Raw genomic sequence first — 14,179 nt, forward strand, 5'->3', positions numbered from 1 at the left:
GGGGAAGGGGGAGGGTGGCGGTGCAGGGGACGTGTGTCTTTCCAGCATTGAAATAGCTATCTATAAGCAGAAATCAAGGAGATATCCTGCATTTGGAAGTAAATATCTCAAGTTGACAAGAGAAGTCTTTTAAGTACTTTTTTCCTTTACATAGTGAAGAACTACCACAGAATCAAGAAGTTCTAAGACAATCTAACTTCCTCCTCAGCAGAAGAGAGACAGACCTGAAAAGATACATCTAGAAAAACTGTGTTTAAGGATGAGAGGTTAGATGCAAGGTGAATTAGAGGAAAACATGATGAGAATGACTGATAGGAAGTATATTGTTGTGGTGCAAAAGAACAAACAGTTGTTCCCAGATGAGGAAACAGCAAGATTTTTGAGGACTAAGCAGAAATGCCCAAAGACAGCAATATGAAAAATACTCTCAAGAATTTCCAGACCTATCATACATATTTAGAATTAATGAACCGGAAAGATGATATCCACTGCACCCTTCATTTTTTCAGTCTTTCTTATATACTGGGATTCTGCAGGTACCTACTGCTCTCCCTGCAAAAATTGACTACTGTCTTCTTAAAATGCATATGTTCCAAATTCTCTAATTAGCTATGCAGATGCATTAGCATATGCTCCTGATAAGGCATGAAATAAGTTTCGCAATTATTACCATTAACAGAGAAAGAAGCACAGAACCTCTTTGCTTATAAGAGAAAAATCAAACAAGATCTGTAGAATAAACATTATCATATAAAGATGCTGCATGTGACAAGTAGATATTAAAAAAATTGAAATAATAGAAAATGATAGTTTCTGATTGTGGAACTAAGTTGCTGAAACAAATAAACATTTTCTCTTGCATACAGACATTCATTTATTATATAACACAGAAGTAAATTCTACATTTGGTATTTCAGAAAATGTGTGTGTGGGGAGATTACTGAAAATGCAAAGCACATCCAAATGCGTCATCCAAACACTGGAGAAGGTAAGGCATCTATCACATTCCCGCACAAGCAGCTCATTACCTTTGCCACACCAAATTTCTGCTTGCCCACAAGCTCACATATAAGCCATTTTTAGAGCATTCATATATTTTAAAAAACTGAGTTCCACCAAATGGAACTTGTTTGGGATGACCTTTCGGCAAATTGTTTTCAAAATGAAGCTAAAAATTCTTTTTTGAGTATGTGCCAAAGAATTGCTGCAAAATTTCAAGCACCACCAAACAGACTTTGAACAACTATTTATCAAGCTAGAACCATGAATACAAAGCACTTTTACAGCCAACATCATGATATAGAGAGGAAAAGAATTAAGGACATGAGGCTAACTCAGCTTATCTCAAAATGCTGTTCCATCTACAGACGTGATATTTCTTTAATAGTTTCATATAAAATCATCACAAAAAAATCAATATGCAAAAGCACAGAGGGAACTTTTAACTGAGTTCTTTTTTGTGTGACACTGTTTTAGTACTGTTCTGTCTCATCAATTACACTAGTAGCTGCTTTGGCTTCTTAAAATTTGGAAAAAAACTTCACCACAATATACTCTATAAAAAGAAAACTACAGGCTTAAAGAACTTTGCAAAAGTTCATAGAATAGAAGAAAAGATGACTGATATGGGCGAAGACTATGCATGCACTTGAACTACAAAATTAAACGCTTTTATTACTTTTCTTTCTGTATTCTTCTTTCACATGAACCAAAATGGAAAATATCCAGATTAATAAAATGCAAGATAAGCAATCTCTGATTGCTACTGCTTCCTTGAGAAGACATTGAGAAAAAGAGGGATATTGTCAAGTCACAATTTAGTGACTGTGTGATTTGAATCTGATTCCATATGTACCTTCGTTCCTCTCCCTCCATGAATGCCTGCTTCCCTTCAGCTTGTTTACAAGACAGTAAGGAAGAAGACCATCAAGAAAGGAGAGGAAAGAGCAAGGTAATTGTACACAGAGAAAAAGATTTCTCATACATGACAAGTGATTTCCTGAAGGTATTTAAGATTCTATTTTATTTTGATTGATCATTTGACTGCTTTAAATAGAATATCTCAACCAATCATGATATAGACTACATTTTTAGGACTAGCTACCTTGATCAAATAATAAGAGAAATTTTTGATAAATCATCATTCCTAGGGCTTACAGTGAAAACAGATAATCTCTTTACCTTATGATGCTCAGGGTCTAAGAATTTAATGAGAAAATTCCTTACAATATCCTAGTTCTAGACAGTAAACACTTTTAAATAACAGATGCTGATTTACTCCATCTTTTTCTAGCATCTTTTATGGGATATCCTTTTTAAAGTTACTGCAATCATTTTCTGCAAACTATGAAGTGTTTTCCCTCTACAATTTGTATCACTAATAAAGAAGGGGGTTTAAATAGTGGATGTGATATCAACCATACTAACTTCAAAATCTCTCTCTGTATTACTAAGTAGGAAAAATTATAATAGGGGAAAAAAGGATTCACATCCCACCCATTAATTATGACATCTTTCTCAGCAAGAAAAACATAACTAAAAAGCAGAGAGAATAGCATTAATATGTTACTGATATTTGCAACTATTAATAAAGCAAAAATTCTATACGTTTTATACTGACTCCTACACTTGGCTTGGTATCTTTCATTCTCATACTTAGGAAAACACAGAACAAGACAGAAAACTTGATACCAAGAAGAAAACTATAATTTGTCTCAATTCCTCTGCATTCTTCATCATCAAATAACTACACAGTGTAGCGCAATTTACAACTCAATCTCTACATCGCCATTCTTCACTATGTTCAGATCATTTGACGCATTGAGATCCAAACCTGAATGGATTCTATTTTTTAAAAATTACTGTCAATTGCAGCAGAAGCTTTTTATTTTTGGAGAACATCAGAAACATACCAAAGCAAGCGTAGAAGAAATTAGGCTTAGAAAAAAAATAGACACTAATTTCTTGAAAAACAAAATAGAGTCCTTATAATTTGATAAAATGCTAAAATTGAAGGTCTGTTTGATTTTCTTTAGCTCGAAAAAGAAACCACTGAAAAAGCTGGAGGATGGAACAAACAGATTTTATTTTAATCAAATAATGACCTTGTTTTCCACTACAAAAGGATATTTATTCCATAAATATAAAAGAGAGCATCTATTGCCAAAATTCCTTATTTTGAAAAAAAGGGATGAGAAGTCAAAACGGGGTACCATCATACTAATTAGCTTGGCCTAACACCACAGTATCTGCCTTTATACGTTGAAACACTTCTACTAAATTGCTTTTGTACATATGACTGCATTTTATGAAGTACTGAAATTTTCTATTGTATATATATATATATTTCTACATCTTTTACTTGTTTTTTTAAACAGATCTGATACTCTGTTTTTTTCTGAGGTATAAACAGTGAAATCAGAATCCAATACCTTGTACAACTCAAATTCCCTTCAATTTTTCATGTAAAGCTTTCTGGATGGTTTTCTTGTCAGTGGCATTTGTTTTTCCAAAGCAGTGTATTTTGATCAAAAAGTTTCATAGCACCAAGTTGTTCAGTATATATTTTAATAGAACAAATGACTTCAAACACAAGATCAAAGTTAGTGTTCATTTTCACATGGCAATATCAAAGAGGTTATTGTCTCAGAAAAATGTAACAATGAAATTCATTATTTCCCCATTTACAACAAACTGACATGTTGCCCATTGACGTCTTCTCTGATACCAAGTCCTAGAAAGGTACAATTGATACGCATTCCTTTCCTAAACACTCATTCGATAACCTGACTGCTTCCTGGCATAGAAGAGAGGAATTGTTCAGTGATGAAGGACACCATGAAACTGGTGACCATGAATATAGCCTGAGAATGTCTGGCATGCTTTGTGAAACGTTGATTTGAAAATGCACTTCCTTGAAAACCCAGCAGCCCTAAAAAAAACTTGTCCCCACTTAAACCAGGAAGTGTCCATTACAGTGGTCAATGACTTTGAGGGAACTTGTCCTTTCAACCCACTCCAGGAATGGACTTCCAATGGCAACTGTCACTTCCACAGTTGAACATAAAAAAAAAAATTTCAAACTTTTTCATTATTATTATATCTGTTATGGTGATCTGTGATCAGTGATCTTGGATGTTACTATTGTAATTGTTTTGGGGTGCCATGAACCACGCCTCTATAAGACGGCAAACTTAATGGATAATTGTGTGTTCTGACTGCTCCACCGACTGGCCGTTCCCCCGTCTCTCTCCCTCTCCTCAGGCCTCCCTATTCCCTGAGACACAACAATATTGAAATGAGGCCAATTAATAACTCCACAATGGCCTCTAAGTGTCCGAGTTAAAGGAAGAGTCACACGTCTCTCACTTTAAATCAAAAGCTAGAAATGATGACGCTCAGTGAGGAAGACATATCAAAAGCTGAGACAGGCCAAAAGCGAGGCCTCTTGTGCCAAACAGGTAGCCAAGCTGTGAATGCAAAAGAAAAGGTCTTGAAGGAAATTCAAAGGGCTACTCCAGTGAACACACGAATGATAAGAAAGCTGAACAGCCTTATTGCTGATATGGAGAAAGTTTTAGTGCTCTGGATAGAAGATCAAACCAGCCACAACATTCCCTTAAGCCAAAGCCTCATTCAGAGCAAGGCCCTAACTCTCTTCAATTCTATGAAGGCTGAGAGAGGTGAGGAAGCTGCAGAAGAAAAGTTTGAAGCTAGCAGAGGTTGGTTCATGAGGTTTAAGGAAAGAAGCCATCTCCATAACATCAAAGTGCAAGGTGAAGCAGCAAGTGCTGATGTAGAAGCTGCAGCAAGTTATCCAGAAGACCTAGCTAAGATAATTGATGAAAGTGGCTATGCTAAACAACAGATTTGCAATGTAGACAAAACAGCCTTCTATTGGAAGAAGATGCCATTTAGGACTTTCACAGCTAGAGAGGAGAAGTCAATGCCTGGCTTCAAAGGGCAGGCTGACTCTCTTGTTAGGGGCTAATGCAGATGGTGACTTTAAGTTGAAGCCAATGCTCATTTACCATTCCGAAAATCCTAGGGCCCTTAAGCCCAGTTAGCCCCCCTATGCTAAATCTACTCTGCTTGTGCTCTATAAATGCAACAAAGAAGCCTGGATGACAGCATACCTGTTTACAACATGGTGTACTGAATATTTTAAGCCCACTGTTGAGACCTACTGCTCAGAAAAAAAGATTCCTTTCAAAATATTACTGCTCACTGACAACGCACCTGGTCACCCAAGAGCTCTGATGGAGATGTACAATGAGATTAATGTTGTTTTCATGCCTGCTAGCACAATGTCCATTCTGCAGCCCATGGATCAAGGAGTCATTTCCACTCTCAAGTCTTATTATTTAAGAAATACATTTCATAAGGCTATAGCTGCCACAGACAGTGATTCCTCTGATGGAATTAGGCAAAGTAAATTGAAAATCTTCTGGAAAGGATTCACCATTCTAGGTGCCATTAAGAACATTTGTGATTCATGGGAGGAGGTCAAAATTAAATTAACAGGAGTTTGGAAGAAGCTGATTCCAGCCCTCATGGATGACTTTGAGGTGTTCAAGACTTCAGTGGAGGAAGTAACTGCAGATGTGGTGAAAACAGCAAGAGAACTAGAATTAGAAGTAGAGCCTGAAGATGTGACTGAATTGCTGCAATCTCATGATAAAACTTTAATGCATGAGGAGTTGCTTCTTATGGATGAAGAAAGAAAGTGTTTTCTTGTGATGGAATCTACTCCTGGTGAGGATGCTGTGAACACTGTTGAAATGACAACAAAGGATTCAGACTATTACATAAACGTAGTTGATAAAGCAGCGGCAGGGTTTGAGAGGATTGACTCCAGTTTTGAAAAGTTCTGTTGTGGGCAAAATGCTATCAAACAGCATCGCATGCTTCAGAGAAATCCTTTGTGAAAGGAAGAGTCAACAGATGCGGCAAACTTCATTGCTGTCTTATTTTAAGAAATTGCCACAGCCACCCCAGTCTTCAGCAACCACCACCCTGATCAGTCAGCAGCCATCAACATCGAGGCAAGACCCTCTATCAGCAAAAAAGATTATGACTCGCTGAAGGCTTAGCACTTTTAGCACTTTTTAGTAATAAAGTATTTTTTAATTAAGGTATGTACATTGGTTTTTTTAGACATAATGCTATTGCACACTTAATAGACTACAGTATATTGTAAATATAACTTTTATATGCACTGAGAAACCAAAAATTCATGTGACTGGCTTTATTGCAATATTTGCTTTATTGTGGTGGTCTGGAACCAAACCTGCAGTATCTCTGAGGTATGCCTGTACATAATCAAAGACAACTTGTGCCAATGAGCTGACAGTTCGCTCTCGGAGGGGAGGAGAAAAGAAAGGAGAAGCTGATAATGATGCTACCTATAGCTAATTAGTATGGTGGAAAATCTTGCATGTCACAAGGATTAACTCCAGAAATTTGGCTAGCAGAAAACTGAGATAGAACTGGGCCTTTCACTTCTTCCCCTAGCCTGGAAGTCACAGCATTGTAAATGGAATACATCAGGAGTATGGTAGCTTTCCAGATAGGCTTTTACCATATACCTCCATCACTGACACCCAGGGAAAATACAGCTTAAATACCAAAAACTTGAATAGACTCTAATGATTAGTTAAATACTAGCACAGAAAAAAAACAGCATTTCCTCTTTCCCAAAGAGCCATTTTAGGAAGGTAGGAGCAGGATACTGTTAAGGTGGGAGTGAGGTTAGGAGAAAGCATAACAAAGGAATCATGAAACTACATGAGATACCTTTCGTTTTGTGGAATTCAAAATAGAACAGCAGAAAATTTGGAAGGAATGGCAAGCAGAAGAGAACAAAAATTTAGAAGGTTGGAGAAACTGCTTCAATGGTGTGAAGGCAAAATACTGCTTGTAAAACAAGAATATTAAAATAAAACAACAAAAGCAGCGCTATGCTTATTTTCAGAGCATACTTGTACTGTGTGATTACTGCTATGGCATAAAGCCTCTTCAAATGAAGCAAGATGAATACTTTTAATTCTCAATATAAACATACATATGTATGTACAATGCCATAATAAAGAATATTAATCAACTTGCTGTATAGTCATTAGTCATCATGTCAGCAATCTTAACTATTAGCCCAGAACAAATGCCTTGGAGAAAAACAAATGCTAGAACACACACATAAGTAGATAATACATTTAAAAACAGATATATTAAAAAAATCCATAGTATGCATTTCTCAGACCTCTTCCAACAAACTTTTATGACTGAACAAAATTCATAAGTGTTATTTTATAAAAACTGATAATTCTATCATAAACACTCACAGATTTTATCTGCTTGCTTAGGCTTCAAAATCCCAGAGGCTAATATCACAGTTAGAGATAGTAAACCTTGATTGAGTTGAATAAGAAATACTTGGAAATTTGTAAACAAAAAGTAAGCCTTTTCTGGGGTCCAAAAGTCATATTATGTTACATTAAATGTAGCCATGATGTGAACTGGTTCCTGTGTTATAACAGAAGTACTTTTCTGTCCTACAGCCAAGAACAGGCCCCTCACATTCATGAGTTCTACTGAAAAAAACATCTCATTTAGATCCCCAGGTAAGTTTGAACTTCTTGAATGTTCGCACACTTCTGTCCCCAACTGGTGGTTTGAAATGTTACATATCATCGAACAGTATTTTTGCTAAATTTGAAAGTACACCCCCAAAAAATTGTTCTATAATGCTTCCAGATTTCATGAGATTCACTCATTTTTAACATTCAGAAGGTTATAGTAAATCAGTACACAATATATTCATTTCAGAAACACAAAACATTTTATAAAAATCCATTTTTACTTCCTTTTTAGGCATAGCTATAGGGTATGCATTGCATAACTCTGTAGTTCTGTGCAGTATGTTCCTCTTGCAAGACAGAACTGATTTCTCCAAGCTGTTATGCCTCTTTCTGTTACACTGTTTATATAGATGCTTATATATTTGTGATATATTTAACAGATATGATAACAGTCAGACATTCATAAAATACTGTTGAAAACGGTGGAATATTTCAAATGGACTTTTGATGTGTTTAGGTCTAATTTACTCCAGGAAAGTTAAACTGATAAACAAACTATTATTCTTTCCATTTTTAGTAGAATTGCTGCTCATGGTATTTGAAAAGTAACTGTTAATTACAATGTAAACAACCTTAGAATGCTATTAGAAAACTAACTGACTTAAAAAAACAAAACAAAAAACTTATTTACTAATCACAGTTATTATTCCAATTCGTGAGTTGTACTTAAATCAAACTAAGATATTTTCAAAAACCAGCCAGGTTTACACTGTTCAGATGCTCCAGATACTCATCAGTAATTGATGTGACTTCAAGTACTTGTTATGCAGTGCTCCTTCAATCATCAAGCAATGTTAAGTGGTAAAGGTAAGCACTATATAAGCATATTTATGTATATATATTTCTGAATTTTATATAATTCCTCATATTAATATTTTTTTCTATTTTTATACAAGATTTCCATGAAACGAGAATAGGTTTGAACAACAGTTGTTTGTATGTCTACTGCCTAAAAAGAATCAAAAGATTTGGACCAATAATTTGTGTGAACCCCATACAATCAAATGTTACATTTAAATATGAAAATTAAGTTATTGCATGTTTTCTCCAAGGCTACAGAAAATGACAGCCATTAAAGGAGTATGCATTTAATTGCTCTAAGATTCCTCCTCCTCAGTGCTACAATCTTCTTGAATTTTTGCTAAGTGGGTTTAAGTGTCATAAAATACCTTGGATCCCCACAAACAGAGACCTATTGTTTGTTGTGCATTTTTCAAATATTTATCTTTACTGTTATGCTGAGGACGCAAGGTGAATTACTTTTTTTTTGGTGATCATGTGTGTTCATATTTTCTCAAATAAATAGAAAAGAACCGAAACTAAAAGAAAATCATGAAGCTTTTTGTATTGCATACATACATAGATAATGATATGTATGCGACAGACAGATAGCCTATGTATACTTGTCTGTACACATCCATACCTGAGCATTAAGAAGTTCTTCACATTTGTGAGAGTGTTTTTCAATTGTCAGTATATACTGTTTTTCAATAGCTGCTTCTCGCTGTTGAACTGTAGACTGCAGCAGCGCCTGCAAAAAGAAAGAACAGAATATTCAACAAAGATATAACTGGGATGTTTATCGGAAACTGGAAATCAACCATATACTTATGTATAACTAGAACGTGGAATGCTGTTACAAATTCAGAATGTGCAACTATTGAAGTACCTTTCTATGGAACACCACTTTGTTTTTAGATTTATATTTTCCCATAGCCAGGATTAAAAATTTTTGGATCTCAGATTTCCTATACACAGTCTCTTAAAAGAGAGCAATACACAGAAGATAGAGAGTATTTCTGTTAAATATACTCAGTTTAGTGAGACCACACAAGAAGAGAAGCATATGAGAGCTGCTGAAGAAGAAAAAAAAAAGAAAAAAAAAAGCCAGACATATTTCACTGGCTGACAAAACTCCACATCCTCTCGGCACGCTGTAAGATCCCATGGGCCAAGCATCATCTTCATGACCACAAGTCAAGTAAAAGCAGATGGAAATTCTGAGCAATTTAAAACATAAAAGAACAACCCCCCCCGGGAAGTTCACACTTGAATGTGAAGCAGTGGAAGTCAAAGTGTGGAAAGTTAAAGTACCAAAACAATACCAAGAAGATAATGAAATTAGGAATTCTGTGGGTATGCATGCATGTGTTTGCACACATGTCTACGTGCACACATGCACCTGACTGAACTCTAAAGAAGTTACAGCATTTGCATGCAGAAAGAAAAAAATAATTCAAATATATGAAAAACCAAATCACCATTTGAAGGAATTGCACTCTGATTTCCTTAAAACAATGCTATTATTTTTGCTCAGGAGTTACTTAACTCATGTGCTATACAGGGTTTTTTTTTTTCCCCTCAATATTATAAAATATATATTTTCCAAATATTCATTGGACTATTTATACACACTATAGAAAACTATTTTTAACTAGTAATCAACATAGCAAACTAGCTGAAATTACTGTATAAGTTAAAACAGACATGAGTTTTATAGAAAACAGATCTTTGGCCCAAATGGAGACAAAGCAAATAAAATAAAAAAGTCCCATCTTTCAAATAATCTTTGTTTTGGAAATATATTTACTTGATGGAACATAACACACACATTAAATGCAATTTTGAAAACTTAAAAAAAAAAAAAACAACAAACACACAGCACAACAATATTATATAGAAATGACTTTTGCCAGTTTTTGAACTATCTTCCCACATTTTCCACTACTTAGCCTGTTTTGCCAAAATGAGGATTCTTCAGGATATCACTAGTGCTATAGTACAGTAGTTTCAACACAGGCTCAGAAAAATTTGAAAGTTAACAAACAATAGACTGTACTTCATATAAACTTTAATTGAAGAATAAGTTTTCTGGCTTTTGCAGGGTATTTAACTAGTCACAAGTTTACTTTCATAAAAGCCAATTTCTTTCCAGCTACCTTCACTTCTTGTATTATATAAATTCAGACAATCAAAAAAATTTAACTCACAAAGGAGTATAACTTCTGCATGTGAAACTCTATATTTAGCTGAATCCTACTGTGTATACACTGAAATTGCCATGTATCACTGGCAAAAAAGTCTGTACTTTGAATGTCTTTCTCTTTTTTTTTTTTTTTTTTGCTTAAACTAATGTGACAAGAATTGTTCCATTATTAAAAAAAAAGGGGGGGGGGAGGCACAAAAGGAAAAACATTCTGATCCCATCCCAGAAAAACAGTAACAGAACAGTCATTAAGTTGCAATGTATTTTCTTAAATTGTTTCTTCTTGCTCACACCAAGGGTAGAGTCACTTTACAGACTTTACTATGGGAGCTTATCTAGTGACTGTTATATTCCTATTAAATGGTAGCAAGAACTTTGTTTTGTAGGAAATAAGTTTTTACCCATTAGATGGAATAGGTAATTAAAATTTTATCTTAAAAAATAAAAAATAAAATAAAAAAATCTTCCTTTTCCATCACCTACACTACTAATATAGCTTGAACAGCAACATGAAATTGACCCTGTGTTTGAGTATTCCACTAGGCGACCCAGTCATGAGACAGAGAGAAAAATTACTATACGTGGCACAGAACTTCAGAGATGGCTTCCCTATTGCGCCATGAAAACTGGCTAGACACGAATCTTTATTTTCTATGGAGAGATGCAGCAGAGCAGTCAAAGAGACAGGCATTTAAAAGACAGAATCTACAGAGTGAAAATAATGTAAATTATTTTGACCAAGGCACAAATTTTAAGTGACCTAAAACAAAATGAGGTGTGTCATATAAAATTCTAAAATAACAATAACTCCTTTGTATAAAAATAATATTTCCCCTTTCACGGATAATTTGAAGATTCTCTGGCCCTATGATTTTAAGACATGTGTTAGAATCAAAATACAATGCTAAATTCTTTATTTTTTATTTATTATTTTATTATGTATTAAAGTGTAGAATGTTTTTATTTTCATGAGAGAATACACATTCTCAGAGAATTTTTTATGCTCAGGACTGATCATAATTGTCAGTACTAGAAGATAAGGAGCTTCTATAAAACAGAAATTCTACCTTAGGTATGAAAAGTGTCATAGACAAATGGCGTTGCTTGACAAATATAGGTGTATCTTGCCTTTAAACTCTTTCATTATTCTTCACTGTTATTAAATGCATGTCCCAAACTTTATTATAAATTATCATAAAGAAAACTTTTTTTAAAATGTCAGATTTGACATAGTTTCCTTTAATTCTTATTTAACATGCACGTGGTGCCTACGATACTACTACATTCACTGCCAACAGTCTATATCTGCCTGTCTTTAGCTGACCACAGAAAGTGGGGATGTCATGAGAGATGGATAAACATAAGGATGTCATAAAAGAATATCTTTCCAAATGATAAAAAATTAGGACATTTTGCTCTTTATCTGATCACAACAGCTATTTAAGGTCTCTTGGTGGGGTAAATACAGCAGAGATGCATGGTATCCACTGCTTTGGCAAATTTAATAACTTTAGTAGATTATTCTGAAAGAGTTGCATACATTTGTCTATTCAGTGATAGGCATCTCTAACTTATGCTTCTTACGCTCTTAAGATGCTTTCTTCAGTACAAGGAAATAGAAGTCTAACTAATTGGTACTCTGGGCAGCTACTTGTCACTGCTCAAACATCACTTTCTTCCCAAATTAATTACATGTTATCCAAATGGGCTGATGTTCCATAAATCTGTGGTCATTGACCTAATATCAACATGGCATGGTATTCCTGAAGCAGCAGCCATCCTTCAATAGCTCATGGAATCTTTTCAAATAAGATTAGAGCAGAATGTAGCCTATGGCATCTCTAGCATAAAGTCAAAGGGTGGGATTTCAATATGGGTATTCTTGGTAATTTCCTTCTCCCTCCGTATATTGCACAATGAACTTTCACAGGGTCATCCTGTACCAACAGCCAGTTTCAGGACTGTGACAACAGGAGGCGTCAATCTCAGGTGTGGATGTGTTGCTACACTCCTATCATATTATTATCTAAATCTACACTTGTTACAGTTCTAGAAGTAGTGATAGCTTCAGTTCCTCAGGATTTCTTTACATATATCAAGTGTCTACTACTGATTTTTGGTTTTCTTCCTCAGACAGCACGAAACATGATACACAGCCCTAACTAAACTTGCCTTTAACAAAAACTGAGCTTGTCCTTTAGGTCTCTGTTAGAACCAGACAAACGGTGGTACTTTTTGGGTGTTACTGGATCTTCTTTGCCCGTGGCTCTCAAACATCTTTTCCACCACTCATAAAAGTCATTTTATCTAAGGTACCACAGTCCTTTACACAGCTACTTTAAAGCAGTTTGCTTAGAATTCAAAACCATAGGTGAATGAAATCTCTATTCACTATAGAAATAGTTATGATCATAGCTACATCATTGTTTTTTGAACTGATGCCTTTCCACTAATCAAACAACAGACTTTAGAAGGACTATGTACTGAATAATCAAAGTATATTTAGGTATATTAAAATAAGAACAGTCACATCTTTTCTCAGACTTCTGAAGTTAAAACAAAAACACCACCACTAGAGCTCCAAGTAATAGGCAATCAGCTACACTTGTTTGAATTAAATTTGAAAGTTTTATTCTTGGCTTTTTAACATTTCCTTCTTTGCTGTATCATATTACTTTTTACCATGACTAAACTGGACAAAAAAAACATTGACTGAGAAAACCAAGAATTAATGTCCAAACTGATAACAGTGTACTAGATTTTGCTCAGAGGCATAATTCATTTCCAACTTGGCATAATCTTAGCTAGTCAAAGATTTAATTCAGTCAAGTTTAAAGCCTCAGACTTCAATCTATACCTATCTTGGTTTATAGGTCAGAAAAAGAAAAAGATAGTTTGATTTGTAGGATTTTTTGTTTTGTTTTGAAGAAAACTCTGATCAAAATTCCAGTTATTTAAATGACATACAAAATGCAAATACATGTAAGAAAAGATTGTCATCTACAGCTTGAAAGATGACACAAAGTCATAATTTTAAAGTCCAAAGAAAGAAGCAAAGACACAGTAAAGTAGCATACGTGTTGCAGACAAAATCCAAGGTCTTATATATGTCAAGTGTCTGTTCTCATAAATTTGATGAAGAACATTAGTGTTAAAATAGAATTCAATTGTTTTAATAAAAAATTTGTGACATTTATTTTGCTCCTCCTTTGTTTTTGGCCCCTTAATTTTACTAATCTTTTTGCAGTGTAGGAAGTAGGGGGAGAGACAGAAAAGGGTCACATAAAAAACAAAAGTAGGAAGGGAGATTTTCAGTATTCTAGGCAATGAAAGTGTTTGAATGTTCAATGTTTCAAATCCCTACAGTAAGGCACTATCAGCCTTGCAATTAAACAACACAAACAGGATCAACACCTCTCTGTAAAAACAATGTCAAAAGGTCCAACTGGAGGAGCAATCTACTATCAGTGTGACATACAGCTCTCCTACCATGCAAGATCTACAGCTGCGTTTCATAAGTCAACAGAATGGTTGATACTTGCCAAAATGACTGCTG

General features: G+C 34.8%; 1 protein-coding gene across 12 annotated transcripts in view; it reads right to left on the reverse strand.

Annotated features, from left to right (window-relative positions):
- The window catches only part of CCDC91 (coiled-coil domain containing 91), a 123,021-nt gene that overhangs the window by 25,181 nt on the left and 83,661 nt on the right, over positions 1–14,179 (reverse strand). For all 12 annotated transcript variants that reach the window (XR_003256579.1, XM_026085381.1, XM_026085376.1 and 9 more), the window contains one exon: positions 9,061–9,168. Coding sequence is in view for 11 of the 12 variants with exons in the window: in XM_026085381.1 (XP_025941166.1) it covers positions 9,061–9,168 (108 nt within the window). In the remaining variant the exon portion in view is untranslated. The remainder of the gene's footprint in view (positions 1–9,060; positions 9,169–14,179) is intronic.

Source organism: Apteryx rowi, unplaced genomic scaffold (assembly GCF_003343035.1).
Source record: "Apteryx rowi isolate R43461 unplaced genomic scaffold, aptRow1 scaffold_667, whole genome shotgun sequence".
NCBI classification, from domain to species: domain Eukaryota; kingdom Metazoa; phylum Chordata; class Aves; order Apterygiformes; family Apterygidae; genus Apteryx; species Apteryx rowi.